Raw genomic sequence first — 13,538 nt, forward strand, 5'->3', positions numbered from 1 at the left:
CAGGCTGCCGGGCTGATATCAGAAATTGGATTGGTATCAGCCAATATGTCTCCTTAAAAATCAGCTATTGGTATCGGCCTCAGAAATCTCTATCGGTGCACCCCTACCTCTAAGGGGCCCCAAATGACTCTTGCCCAGGGCCCCAACAACCCAAAGGCTGCTCAGTGAGAGATGCTGAAGTAAAACACACCAATCCTTGATGTGTCTGTAGTTACACTTTCATTATGTCATGATCTAATTACTAATGCAGCCATACCATATTTGTTTCAAACTTACTAAAATTCTAGACACTGAGTGATACTGCCTGACTTACATAGAAAAAGATTACTGTGAATCACTGTATATGTTGGTATGAACATAAGCATTTAATCTTCAAAACCACTGTTAGAAATGACATCAGACAATCAGGTTATTAAAAACAATCAGGTGCACCACTCATTAAAGTAAAATAGAACAATGCATGGAACACTTATCTTGTTGTTCTGCCTCTACACTTACAAAAACACACTCACCCTTCCCTACGCTAACTTAGATCTTCAAAGAAATGTTTAATTGTCAAACCATTTTTTCATTGAACAGTTTTATTAATAAATATTTTAAGACCTACATCAAAACAAGATCTGCAAAACTCAGATAGCAAATGAAATATAGAAGGATCTTCTTTTCTTCTTTTCCCTTCCGCAGAAAACTTGCATTATATTGGACATAAATCATAACATTTCATCTTACGCAAATTTACCTCACAGAAAAAAAATGAATCTATAACTTATTTATGATTGCTATATAAAAATCCTAAATTTTACATCTTGTACGTACGTGAGATTATATATAGCTTTTTGGAACAATATGAAACCCTTTTATATAAAACATTCCATATGCTTATAAAGGTAGGAGAGCAAATTTATAGAGCTGGAGGAGCCTGGTATAACTTAGTTGAACTCAGTAGTGTTTACTTGTAATATAGTAACTATATAGAAAAAAAATAATCCAGGAAATACTACTGTGGCAAAGGAAATATTTATGTAAAACCGTTTTCATCTGTACTGAGTCCATCTGAGTTGCTTGAGGCTGGCCCAGCTCTGTAAATATGTGATCATAAATATCTAAAATATTTCAAAATACAAAAAAGATATGTATTTTCACTGTATGTCAAAAAATGTCAAAAAGCCTATTGTTAGATAGTAACCCATGAATGCTTGAAGTTTGCTTTTAGTTATAGTCAGAGTTTGTTAGTCCGAGTTCAGGATATATCACACATTCCTTCATCTACTTAAATAAAATTACTCGTTTCTTAACAGAAAAATCATGTCTAATAGAGCAGTGTCTTATGCTGAATTTCATGTAGCACTCTCTTCTGATTTCAGTGAGTAGTTCACATGTGTAGATACTTACAAACATTGGACCTCTGCCATATTAGAATAGCACTTAGTAAGATATGCCTCTGTCTTGACTGGGGTAAGCCTTTCTTCTTGGCCTTCTCTCAAGTCTCTTCAGATATTCAAGAATCACTTATCTTGAGGTATCTTGTGACAATAATTATAAAGAATAAAGCATAGGAAGTGAAGAATTAGTTGCATTAAAAGTAGATCACAGTATTTCATACCATGGCCTATCACCTTAAAGCAAGAAGGAGATATTATAGTTACAGGTATCATTTATGTAGGAAATCTCAGATTCTCCTTTTGACCGTATTCCTCAGTTCCTCCTGAAGCTGCCTTTTTTCCTCCCAGAAAGTTCCCTGCTCATTTCTTACCTTCTTTTTGCAAATATGGCTTTACCTATGTATTGTCTCTTTCTGTTTGTCTGTTTTTCAAAGCCAATCTCAGATTAATTTTTTAAAGAGGACATCGGGTCCTTGCTTCAAATCTGTTTGATGGATTTTAACTCACAGTAGCAAAGAGTGGATGCTGAAAGGGAGAGTGAACAGGGTATGGCCAAGGTTTTTTTTTACTGTTCCTCTCCTACTTGCAGCTTCCAGGTTCAAATCAGTCGTCAAATACCATGAGGTTTCTGAAGCAAGGCCTTTGGGTTCTTTATATATTTGGAAAGGTTCAAGTAGAAGCTTTTTCCAGCAAGTAGTTGGTATTAAAAATTGCTCGCTATTTTCATACAAATAATATTCCTCAGCTTTTACTTGAAAGGCCAGCATGATGTGAGCCAGGTGGATTTGTAAATGTTTTCATACTGAAGTCCTCCATGACTTTATTACTGGAACTTCAGAAGGCTGTAAATAACTAACTAGATACTGTATCAATGGCTAAAATTCTCATTTTTTACATCCTAGGCTGACCAGATTTCTGGTTTTCATATAAGGTCTGTTCTTTGTGTTCCTATATGGAATAGCAATCACCAGATAATTGGTAAGTATACTCCTCATAGCTGTTTGTGCCATTATAGTGCTAATGTAAATTTAATTCCATCTTCTTAATGCTGCATTCCTTTTCCTTCTTTTCCACAGTTTAATATTATTAAAATTTATAATACTTACAATGCATTTTAAGTATAGGGGAAGACATTTTTTGACTTGGATACTGTATGGATTTCTTTTTTAAGCTTTCCAGTTTCTTCATTGTTATCTTACTTGTAATAATAATCCATTTCCTGAAACTCAGAGTGAAAGAGAGACAACCTGGTAGGTTCTTCTGACAGTTTTCATGTTTCCATGTAGATTGGGTAGGTATTGGTTTTATCCAGTCATGCTGACAGTTTTGGCCCTGTGGGCCAAACAAATGGTACAGGGTGAGTCCATGAGCCAAATTAAGATCCCCTCTGCCCATGCCTGCCCTGGATTGGTTCCAGTCACCCATGTCAGCTCCATGTGCTAGGATCAGGCCCGAGGGCCCTGGACTCCTTCCACCTAGCTGGAGCCCATCCCGGCTGGGTGGAGACAGCACAGGGCTTTGTGCTGCCTCTGCTTACCCACTATTGGGTTCTAGGAGCCCCCTACCACCTCCACATGCTGGGATCAGGCCCCATATTGCTTGCATGCCAGATCTAGCAAGCAGAGCCATGGCCCATGGGGTTCCATACAGGAGCTATTGGGATCCCCTTGGGGGCTGGATGACACCACACTGGGGGCTGGATCTGGCCCATGCACTAGTGGTTAATCACCCCTCGTCTAACCCAACAAGGTCCTCACTGTCTTCTTTCAGGATTAGACATACAACTACTTGATTTTACACACAAAAAGGTAGCTCTTTGAAAAGTTTGAGCTGTGTCCTCAACTTGTATAAATTGTCATAGCTCAGTTAAAGTAAATGGTCTTACAACAGTTTACACTAGTTGAGGACATAACCAGATGCTATGACATGTAGTTGATGACACTGGGGAGTGTACTCCACAGAGGGAACTCCGTACACCATATGATCATGTTCTTTGTGTTTGCTTAACCAAAGCAAATGTGCTGATTGTAGTTTATAAAAATATGGCTTATGTCCCTTATCTAGTGTATATCCATCAAAAGAAGCTGAAGAAAAATTCTGTATGCAAAATACTGGTAAACATTACAGTATTTTTATTTGGGTATACGGTAGATGAGTAAAACAGAAGGAAGACAGTTTTGCGAAGAGAGTTTTGCAAAGGAATACAATATTATTAATTTGGAGCCAGCAGCTTTGAATAGATTTTTTTCCTTCAAGTTGCTTAATAGAATTATGTATTAAGTGACTAAACAAATAGTTGGACCAGTCATGGGGGAAAGAGACTTATATGTAGGTCATAGTAAATTAGCTAAATTTAAGCCACTGATTCAGCAAATTTACATAAGTAACTTGAAGTCCTTTAGTCCTTGGTATTTCATAGCTCCTCCTAGTTTGACATCTGCTTAAGCAGCTTAAATACCTTGCTGAATTTGGGCCTTAGTCTTCCATGCAAAACATATGCAATACTGTGTAAAGTAGCAAATATGGCACTTGCAGAGTGAAGACAATCCCTAAAAGTTATATATTCCCTGGATAAAGGAATCACAAGAAATCATCAATATTTCAAATATTAACATTTGTTTATTTTTTCCATCATGAATGTTTTAAGTTTTGTTTTTCAGTGAAAACATATTTTAATTATTGGTAATGGACAGCAATTTCTGCATGATAAATTTTATATACATATATTATAAACTTTTTTTAACAACTCTGTTTAAAGGCGTAGCTCAAGTGCTGAATAGGCTTGATGGGAAGCCTTTTGATGATGCCGATCAGAGACTATTTGAGGTAAGAAGTACTTCATTTTGTGGTAACCATCTATTTTATCAGCATAAGTTCTGTGCACCTACAGTACAAATAGCCATTGTTTTGTTGCCCCATCAGTTAGTGGTGTCCCAGCAAAGCTAATGCTGTTGAACAGTACAAACAGATGTCACCAGGACTGTTCTCCTGCACAGTCAGGTCCCTGCCATTCCCAGGGCTTTAGAGGTCCAACCCGGGACACGGGTTTCATGCTGCTGAGCCCCAACTGAGGGTGCGCAAGTGGGGAAACCACCATGGGGGTTCCCTGGACCTACCCCAGGAGTCCCCTGAAGGGGATTCCTGGAGCACACATTTCACACTGCAGCATCCCAACCCAGGTACACATCTGCAAGCTGGGGAATCCTACAGGGCACTTCTCAGGTCATGCAGTAATTGAACAGTTGTCCTCCCCTTTAAAGTGTCACAAACAACTAGCTTTGCACAAACATTTTCAGGCAATTGGAGCGTTACCAGGGGCAAGGACATCTGTTCACTATCAACTTGTTCTGCCATTACATTTTTTAGGGAGGCACAAGGGCGATATCTGCTTGCACCCTGGCTTTTCTATAAACAAAAACAAATAAGAAAAGGCATTATAATTGTCTTTTATGTAACTTCACTTAAATTGGATAATCATTAAACATCCTCACTGGTACCTTTTTTTTAGATTTTTTTTTCCTACATTTTCTAGGTCAGAAGCTATGTAAAAATGACAGTAATAAGACCATCAAATTGGGGTTTTATCATATCAAAAATCTCTATGGCTAAAGGGCAAAGGAATGATATTTTTAAAATGAACACTTGCTTAATATCCCCTTAGCCCTGAAAGAAAGGAAGGCAATGGGATATCAATAGTAGTCTGGGGCCCAGCTGTGGCAGAATAGTGTGTCGATAGCAGCTCCTCACCAGGTTAAAACAATTAAAGATGTGCATTGTATGTGTTATTGCTAGTTGTTCCTCGAGACATGAAGTCAGGGGTGTAAAATATACTACTAGCAGGTTAGATCTGGCCCATCAAACAATTCCTTCTGGCCTGCTGGACTTATAGCTGTTCAGAGAATTGGGGGCATGATTAGTGGTCGGGTTTGGCTTGCCACAGAATCCAGGGACCTGAGGCTCCAGTAAATATGGCCATTGGTGGCCATGGGGCTGAGGAAGGGCTTTGCCAACACCTCCTTTGCTTGCCTTTTGGCACCTGATCCACTGCCACTTGCTTACCTCCACCAGAGCAAGTGCTTACTTGATGTGCAGCCCCTTGTCCCAAGATGCACAGTAGCCACTGTGACTGTGGTAGCTACATCCACTGCCACCACCACTGGCGCCCCTTCTGCATGAAGGATCTGGCTAAGTTAAAAGTTGCAGCCAAATTAAACAGCATCCTTGGTATCTCATCTTTCTTCTCTTATGTCTGAGACAACGACCTTCAGATAACATATCTCTGCCATAAACACAATTACCATATATTTCTATCATTTTATATTTGTTTTCTAGTTTGCTTCTCATCCTGTTCTTTGAAATAACTAAATCAACATTCATTTTGTGTTGGTAATTTAATTTAATTTAATTCTTTTCTTCTTGTTAGGCTTTTGTTATTTTTTGTGGCCTGGGTATCAACAACACAATAATGTATGACCAGGTGAAAAAATCATGGGCAAAACAATCTGTGGCTCTTGATGTAAGTATTTGATAAAAGCAATTGCTCTCCATAAACTATTCTTGTTGTATATGAAAGACTGTTCTAGTACAGGAGTTTTCACAGCAAACTTTGTAGTCAATCATTTTCTAAAAATCCCCTGCTGTCCACTCCAAATTCTTGTTCCTTTAGAAAAACATTGCAAGGAGGTTTACTTCAGGGAATATTAATTGTAATGGGCGTAGTTCTCAGCTTAAGTAAATTTTCACAAGGCACACACAGCAGATAAGTATTGAATCCTAATCATATGGTATGTCTACAGCTATATATTTGAAATGTGAATTCATAGCAGTGAGAAAGGATGTGGTCCAAGTCATGAAGCGCTTATAATAGTATAAATCAAATGAACAACCACCCTTAAACGAACTCAAAGACAGGGACAGTGAAGAGAGACACACAATTTAAAAAACATATTGTGAATGAAACTGATAAATTCCCACTTAAGGGAGAAAATACATCAAAGAAGGCCACCAGTGGAAAGTTAAGTTAAAAATGGGGTTTGGGTAGAGATTTGAAAGAGGATAGAAAGGGTGCTTAGGGAGATATCATGATGCATGTATTAGCAAATACTATTGTGTTTGTGTTTAATTTCCAGTATACCAAATACTGAAAATTTCTAGAACTTGGTATTTCATTCAGGTTTTTCTTTTCTTTTATTCAGGTTTTGCTTTTCTTTCATTCCATTAAATGAATGAGAGATGGAAAAGTCAGGGAAAACTCTGAAATTAAGAGTTTAAGGGTCATTGTAGCTCATTGCTATGGTGACAAAGTGTCTCATGTAGATATGCCCAGTATTACTAAAAACTTTAGGAATTGTACATTAATTGATCTAAAATTGTTGGAAAGATTTTGCTTTTCTTATCCCATTACTTCTCTTAACTCGTCCCAAACTAAACAATTACGAGGGATGAAGCCAGCAAGGTTCTGTAGAAATTACTCTGAGATCTATAATACTGTATTTTATTAAATTATGTCCTTTTTCCCAACTAGTTTAGGAAACATACTGTGAATCATTCCATTCTCTATAATGGTTCAACAACATTGAAAGACTACGCTCTTTTAAATTCTATAACTAGTAAAAGGAATTGCATAAAAGGTTTACCAAAGACTGCTCAAAGATGTTTTTCCCAATTAGAAGAGAGCTTTAGAAATTGTCTTATAAACTTAGCTTGCTCCTCCTGAAGTGGACTGGGATATGAATGAAATTTTGGGTATCCTAGAGTCTCTCTGACATTCAAAAGAACTGTAAAATCTTTTGGTCAGTTTTAAAACACAATATTGCATAATTATGATATATACTTCATATTGAAATATGGAACCATTGGTATTACAGCCATGAAATGAGTCTTGTTTTTCACTGGGGAACAATGATTTTTTGTCATTATCCATTGAATATATTTTAAATATGCATGCTTGATATAGTCTTATAAATTAGAGGCTTTTACAGCTTTGTATTTTGTGGATGATGTCATATTTAGGAAACTTACCTCTGCATCTTTAAAGCGGTGCTCAGTTTTTAGGCCTGAGAGTTTCATTAAAGTCATCATCATGATTCAAAACATCATGCTGTTTTGAAAAAAGATAGCTGGTTGAAAAGGCTATTAATGACTATACTGCAAAACAAGATTTTGTTTAAATTCCCAGGCTTACTGTTTTATTAAAAAATGTGAGAAATGTATTAGTAAAAGAAAGTAATATAAATCATTGAGTAGGTTTTGGCTTAGTTTATTGTGTTTATTATGTGTCATATATTTAAAAATACCCCAAATATATCTGAAGATTATATTTTTCTTGTATTTCATGTACTCTGTAATTCTGTTATACTTTACAGTCTGGTTTTATACAATTACGAGAAACCCTTGCTTAAACTGTAGTTTAATACTTAATGTCTATCTGGTATCTTGTCTTTCTGAAGTCTGTGATCATTTAATACTAAATTTTTGAATAGGCACTTGCAAATTCTGCTTATAATAGTATAATTTGGAGAAATTTTGGTCAAAGGAAACATAATTTCCAAGAATGTTCTGGATTTCACATATGATTAATAACACAATTTGAATAATTTTAATAATGTACCCATCTTTTGAAAATGTAACTCCACTAATTTTATGCAACATTACAACATCTACAGGTATGTGATTCCTCATTAAGAACAGCAGAAGTTTATCTGAATACAGAAGTAAAAGTCAGTATCAGAAAACAAACATATACAGAGTACTTGGAATTTGTATGCAAACCTGGAGATATTTCATTGTCCCTGTGGTCTCTGTTCAGCAAAACACTGAAACATGGGCTTAACTTTTAAATCCCTTTGAAAGCAATGGCACTACTTGGGATTCTTAAATATAAGCATACACATTTCAGCATTTGTATTTGCATAATGCATAATTGGCATTTGTATTTATACTGTATATAGCTTAAAGAAAGTGCAAATCCTCTTCTGTATTTGCAGTCATAAGAGTTAATTGGTGTTCGCAATGCAATTGGCAACACAGTTGGCTGATTAATATGGAATTGCATCTTGGATTGAATTCTTTTCCATGAGAAGAGAAACAAGCTATAACAAATACAGTGTGCAGCCAGGTGCAAAATAAGTAAAGTTTAGATAGGATATGAAAATCCATTATTTAATCAATAGAATTAAAATACAGCTACTTTCTTGGAAGATATACAGGGACTACTTGTCTTATGGTATAGATGTCAGTAATGGGAAATTGAATGGCAATCATAATTTAATGTTGAGTCATCCTTTCCTTAAATCAAAACAATGCAGGTACCTCTGCTCGTTTACTCATCTAGGTAGACCTACAAAATGACTTGGATATCAGATGAGGTAAGGCATTTTGATATAAACTCTAATGAGATTCAAATCCAAATATACGGGCACTACTTCTTATATAGAACACTTTTAGCAGTACCTATAGCCCCTGGCTCACATTCATTAAATGGCAGGACAGGATCTGATCCTTAGTCCCAACAATTGTGCCTCCTGCCATGCCATATGTGGGAATAAATAATGAACTTTCAATATGGCAAAAGATTAACAGTAGAATGCCTTAGGGTCCTATTCTGGGTAAGTGGTGTTTAATATAATTCTTGAGGAACATGAATAAAGTGTGAGGAGACAATATTTGGAAATGATTAAAAAATGATTTAGAATAATAAAGACTAGACAATTGTGAGAAAATGGAGGGACCTAACAAGTATAAATGAGTAGCACAATGACAGAAGAAGTGTAGTACTGACAACTGAAACCTAATACACATCAGCAGAAAGAATTTGAATTAATTGTTTTTGCAGCTGCATTCGAAAGTGATTAAAATTAGGGGAAAACTGAGGCAACATTGTGAACAGTTAAATTAACAGCTCTGTTCAAAATATATACATGGTACAAAAGTCAATAGAATATTAATGAATGAGATTTTTTTAAATCTTAAAAATACTGAAATGACATTTTTTGAATTTATGCTGTGTCCTTGCCTGGAATTCTGTGTAGAGTTCTGGTCATTTTTTTCTGAAAGAAGATAGAAACAGATGAGATTTGAAGATTGGCAATGGAAATTAGTAGGTAAACAGAAATACTTAAATAAAATAAGATATGTGGAGAAATTAAATAGGCACAGACCTGAAGAATGGCACTGTGTGCCAAAATAGCTTGTCTCCGATATCTCTTGACTGTACAGTTGGTCCAATAAAAGATATTGCCAAAAATCCCTTGCTTCTTAAATAGGAATAATAATAAGGCAGAAAGAAAGGTGTTGGTTAGAGGGAGACATAAATATAGAAAATAATAAAGGAGGTAAAACAGAGAACTTGGGTTTACTCTTTCTGGGGATATTCATTGATGTTTAAAACTAAGAAATACTAACTGACTGATTGACTAACTAACTAACAAGTTCCAAATCAGTTGCATTACTGATAAAGCATAACTCTGTTTGGAACTCATGTCCACAAGATTTCTCAGGTGCAAAGGATAGTGTGATTAAAAAAAAAAATCAGAGATTTATATGCATGAAGAGAACACCCATGTGGCTAAGCAGGAGAAAAACCATTTTGGAGTAAGGGGGAGATAGATAGATATATATAAAAATATATAAATAAATGTCAGTGTTTCAGAGCATAAATCAGCTACCGGTTATGTGAGCTTAGGAAGAAACTTTCTCTCTGGTAATGTAAATAGTTCTCCTGTCTACTAAAGTGCTCCAAAAATACCTATCCCATTCACAGTGGAACTTTTGGTTCTGATGTGGGGCAAGCTTTCTGCAGCCTCTGGCCAGCTGCTCTGGCCAACAGTCTCTTATCCTTGCTTCAGGCATATCTTTTATTCAGGTTTGCATACAAGTATTTATACAATGTGTCTAAAGGTGTGACCCATCCTTTCTATACTTGCCTACAATTTCTATCTCCAGAACACCACATTGAAGACTATGAAAGCTGTTGGCTGGAAAAACTAATTTGCTAGCAGTGCTGCATCTTTGGAAAGCACATAAGAAACTCAATAGCTTAACAAGAGGTGCTATATAAAATCAATTTTAATTTTTGTTTTGTGTTCTTTCTCTTTAAATTTGCAGGACTTCAAAGGAACAGAAATGCATGGAATATTACATTACTTACTCTCCATGGTTTCCTAGATGACAATCATAATGTAAAAGCCAAGTGTATACCTGTTAACCTACAATTAATTATCTTTTAATTCAAAGCTTACTGATAATGCCTAACTGTTACCTAATTGTGTTTTTAAAGCCATTTATTAGACAGCATCAAGGAGCCCTATAATTTCTACTTGTCCCCTAAGAAAAATGTATTGTTTTCATTTTGTTCTGGGTCAGGTACTGTCTTACCATGCAACGTGTTCAAAGGCAGAAGTTGACAAATTTAAGGTAAGGATTTAAGTTTTGGTTTATTTTGCAAAGCAGCTATGAAGCAGAAATGAATCTAGATAAGCTGAGAAAAATAATGGCTTTTACTTTTATATTAGCCATAGGTTAGAATATCTTAGAAGGGGGTTGTACAACTTCAGAGGCCAAACATACTGCATTGGTTGCACGCCCTAGGTTGCGCATGGAATGATCTGCATGCTCCAGGGGCCACAAGCCATCCTGCTGCTACCACCGTGTGGCCAAGGGCCCCCTGTGCTGCCCCCTCCTGCCACTGCCATTTGAGTCTCCCACTGCTGCCACTGTTCAGGCAAACCCTCACCTTGATTCCCACACAAACAGTGAAAGACCACCCTCTACTGTGCAAGCAGTGAGCTTACTGGACTCCCTCCAACCATGCAGTCGTGCCCCAGAGATGCTGGCCTCTGCAGCAGGAACAAGAGGGGGTGGGTAGCAGCCAGGTGGGAGCCCATGAGCCTTATGTTAATCCCTCGCAGGCCAGATATAGGTCATAGAGTGGCATTTGGCAGCCCTGTATTAGAAAATATAATCATGTCTTTTAGCACCTTCTTTCAGTGAACATTCATTTTGAGAGAAGCAAAGACTATCTTGTGTGTGGGCTTCAAAAAACACATTATATATCAAGCTGCAAGTTATAGGGAATTCCTACAAAATGTAAAGAGCTACATCAGTGGTAACCTAACAGAAATGTTTCAGGGTCCAGCCATCAGCTCCTTCTCCCTCTATCTAGAGGTAATTTCAGCAGCCACCTGGCTACCTCTTAAAGAGTACCCTAAGAAATGTATGCAATGACTTGAGGTAAGGAAGTGTATAATCAAGCCAGAGTGAAACCCAGGGCTTTGTGATACATAGGTTTCACTGTGCTAAGAGCAGGTCCTACGAGAGAAATTTGGGGGTCCGATACATATTCATTAGTCTCCCATTTTGGAAACAGAAAAGAGAGAGTGATCAAATGGCTGCTTGATGCAACTGTACCCCTATTTCTCCTTCTTCTTTTAGGCCCTGGCTAAGAGTTTATATAAACTGTTCTATCTGAGAGATGAATATAATGTCAACAGGCTTGAAGTGAAATAATGAGAAATGCAGAACCTCCTGTGTCCATATAAAAACAAAATACTGTTTCAACTTTGCATTTTTCTCAGTAGAAACAACAAAAAATGTAAAGAATGCCATGTAGAGCAAAGGGTGGGGTAGAGCCATTAATTGTGTGTGCATTATGGTATAGTTTTTTTGTCAAGAACTCTGTGAACAGAGCACTTTAGAGTTATTCTGACCTTATCTGCATGAAGGGACTCAAATTATACTTATCAGCAATTGTCCTGATGTCTTGAGAATTCTGTCTTTTGGACTTCTGTTCAAGTTGTAGAGCAGGCTGTGGAGAAGATTAGTATTGTCATCATTCATATGCAATGCACAGAAGAAGCTGCAGGGAGGGTTAGGTTGGTTAAAAGGGTTGGGCTTCGATGCCCATGTGTCCTGTGAGAGAGTGAGAGGGAAGAGGCACTTAACCTGAGACAGGTGTGGATTTAACATTGTCATATATGCTGGGGGAAGGGAAGGGTTGGTGAAAGATCATTTAACCTTTATATTTTGTATTTTAGTTTATAGCATGTAAATTTCTTCTAAGTTAATCTTTATATATATAATGTATTTTATATATGTATTTTGTGTATGTGTGATCTCTACAGTCTCATCTTTTTCTTCCTTATTTATCACCAGGAAATTTTTACATTAATTTTTAGTTGCATTAACTTTTATAGAATGAGAAAAATTAGTAGGTATTCTTAAGGCTTATTTTTCCTCAGACTTTTGCATATTATTCTTGGTTATATTACAGTAAATTCAAGGAGCTGGTAAGCAAGGCTTCTATGGGTTATGGGTGAAATTCCAGCTAAAAATCAACTTTAACCCTTGCAACTGAGACCTGTGCATATAAATGCCCTTTTAAAAGAGCTAACATTCACCAGATATATCCTATTTGAGCAAGTTCTATTTCTGAGTTCATGAAGTAACAAATGACACCTTTATCAATGTTGCTGCTATTCTCCTTTGGAAAATTAACTTTTCTTAAAAGGCAGTTCCTTAATTTAAAATTTACTGCTGCTAGGCTCTGGAAAAAATGCTTGGGATAAGATGCAGAATTACCATTGGTTGGGGATTTGAAATCCACAGTAGGTAGCATAGACAAGTAATATATAGCATGAAACAATCTTTCATGAACGTGAGGAGGAGCCATAGATTCTAATGTGTCTGATTTCAGAGAACAGAAAAGTGTTGTTTAGTACATGTAGTTTTTCATGTTTTTTGGGTGAAATTCAATATCTCCCTTTAAAGATAAATCAGTATTTCCTGACTCCCTTTAAAGATACCTCTTTGTTAATAGGAAATATGAGAACTGGGTTGTTCTCTTTAAAATTGCTAACATTATTAGAAACTGTTCTCCTAATAACCAAGAACTGATGGGCATGCCAGGATATTACTCCAACTGGACATTCCATCTCAACACAAAATCAAATTATGTGAATCATAACTCTGCATATTCATGTTATCGGCCTTTTCTAATACTTTCACTAACAAATGGGATTGCGATATAATAAAAATACATTGATTCTTGCCATCCATTAGCACTTAAGTTACCTAGCACACAATCTCAAAAGTTCAGGATGAGAGTCAAAATTTTATGAAACAGGGCTGCGGTAAATGGCTGTACTGACCTCCATGGAT

General features: G+C 36.6%; 1 protein-coding gene across 2 annotated transcripts in view; it reads left to right on the plus strand.

Annotated features, from left to right (window-relative positions):
- Positions 1-13,538, plus strand: part of PDE11A (phosphodiesterase 11A) — a 275,983-nt gene that overhangs the window by 153,718 nt on the left and 108,727 nt on the right. For both annotated transcript variants that reach the window (XM_025216276.1, XM_025216277.1), the window contains exons 7-10: positions 2,285-2,360; positions 4,141-4,208; positions 5,806-5,898; positions 10,746-10,796. In XM_025216276.1, coding sequence (XP_025072061.1) covers positions 2,285-2,360; positions 4,141-4,208; positions 5,806-5,898; positions 10,746-10,796 — 288 coding nt within the window. The remainder of the gene's footprint in view (positions 1-2,284; positions 2,361-4,140; positions 4,209-5,805; positions 5,899-10,745; positions 10,797-13,538) is intronic.

This window comes from Alligator sinensis, unplaced genomic scaffold (genome assembly GCF_000455745.1).
Source record: "Alligator sinensis unplaced genomic scaffold, ASM45574v1 scaffold173_2, whole genome shotgun sequence".
NCBI lineage: Eukaryota > Metazoa > Chordata > Crocodylia > Alligatoridae > Alligator > Alligator sinensis.